Below are 1,429 nucleotides of genomic sequence, written 5' to 3' on the forward strand. Positions count from 1 at the left end.
GGTGTTCACTTCCTGTAAGATTGTAAAGCCAAACCCTGTTCTTTGTTCCTAAACCCAACCATGTGTTGTACCCTGCAGTGTTGTACCAACGTAGTGCTTTTATTTTGTAAGAGACTGTATGCAAACTGTACATTTCCTGTGAAAACAGAAGTGTATTTTGAAAACAGACAATGCATGTAACAGGCTGAAGTTGACACGGCGTCCCAGAACGTACCTCGTGAGTCATATTTAGACTTGTAGATCCAAACTGTTCTCATCCCAACTTGTCACATATTGCCGCTCAGTCGGTGCTGTTCACGTCTGCAATCCTCCTGCGTTTGTTTCTGACGTTCAGGCATGGCGTATTGATTTACGCTTGTTACATGCATTGTGTCTTTTTAAAATACACTTGTGTTTTCACAGGAAATGGACAGTTTCTGCTCATTAGATACATTCAATGTTTTTCCAAATTACGTCGTTAAATATTTACGTTTATTGTCTTGTGCAACGAAAGCATGTGGTTGGGTGAATGCTGAAGTTGACAGGACTTTCCAAAACAACAGACGCTCCCAGTGTACCCTGCACATTGTAACAGGACGTGGAGAGTCCATGACCAAAACGTGGATACGTGACGAGGTCGCAGTGAGAACGTGTTGGTCATGTGGGAGAAAAAACAGGAGATCTGGACTTTAATGGAATAATGACATAAAATAATAAAGACTAAATTATTCTATCTAATATGTTTTATTCCACTCTTTGTAAACAATATGACATCACCATAACAGCACGTTGTTGTTCTGTCACACGGCTCCTCTGAGTATCAGACTATGACTATTTAAAACTGCAGCTGAGGAGAAGATCGTCTTTGTTGGTGCAAGACACAAGAGCCAACAGACAGACAGACAGACAGACAGACGGAGCAGAAGACTCAGAGCAGGTGACTGAAGTCTTTATCGGTGTAAAGTTACAGTTCTTCATATGTGGTTATGTTTTGCTCTAGTTTCTATTTTTCCTGCTTTAATGTTTTGTCAAACGACATTATGAGGTGTAAAGTTTTCAGGCTGTGATGTCTGTTGTTTCAGGCTGATGGAGAACTACACCTACAACAGCTTCACCCTGCAGCTGGAGGGGCTGAATGTCTCCAAGGACTCTGTCTACCCCGTCTTTCTCTTCTTCTTTTTCTCCTACATTTTCATCATAGTCATGAATGCAGGTATTGCACTACTGGTTTTCACGGACAAGAGCCTCCACCAGCCCATGTACCTGCTGTTCTGCAACCTGCCAGTTAACGACATCCTGGGGAACTCCATCATGGTGCCTCGTCTGCTGTCAGACATGCTGCTGCTGCGCTCAGAGCCCCTCATCAGTTATTACGAGTGTGTGGTCCAAGCCTTCACCACACACATGTTTGGGACCGCTGCTCACACTGTGCTCATGATCATGGCGTTTG

General features: G+C 43.5%; 1 protein-coding gene across 1 annotated transcript; it reads left to right on the top strand.

Annotated features, from left to right (window-relative positions):
* Positions 1–852: 852 nt before the first annotated feature.
* LOC126387298 (olfactory receptor 10H3-like) lies at positions 853–1,422 on the top strand (the record flags this gene model as incomplete). The annotated part of the gene is made up of 2 exons (XM_050039833.1): positions 853–916; positions 1,062–1,422. A coding segment is annotated over exon 2 (357 nt), but the record flags the coding sequence as incomplete, so codon positions are not given.
* Positions 1,423–1,429: the final 7 nt, after the last annotated feature.

Source organism: Epinephelus moara, unplaced genomic scaffold (genome assembly GCF_006386435.1).
Source record: "Epinephelus moara isolate mb unplaced genomic scaffold, YSFRI_EMoa_1.0 scaffold3439, whole genome shotgun sequence".
Lineage (NCBI taxonomy): Eukaryota > Metazoa > Chordata > Actinopteri > Perciformes > Serranidae > Epinephelus > Epinephelus moara.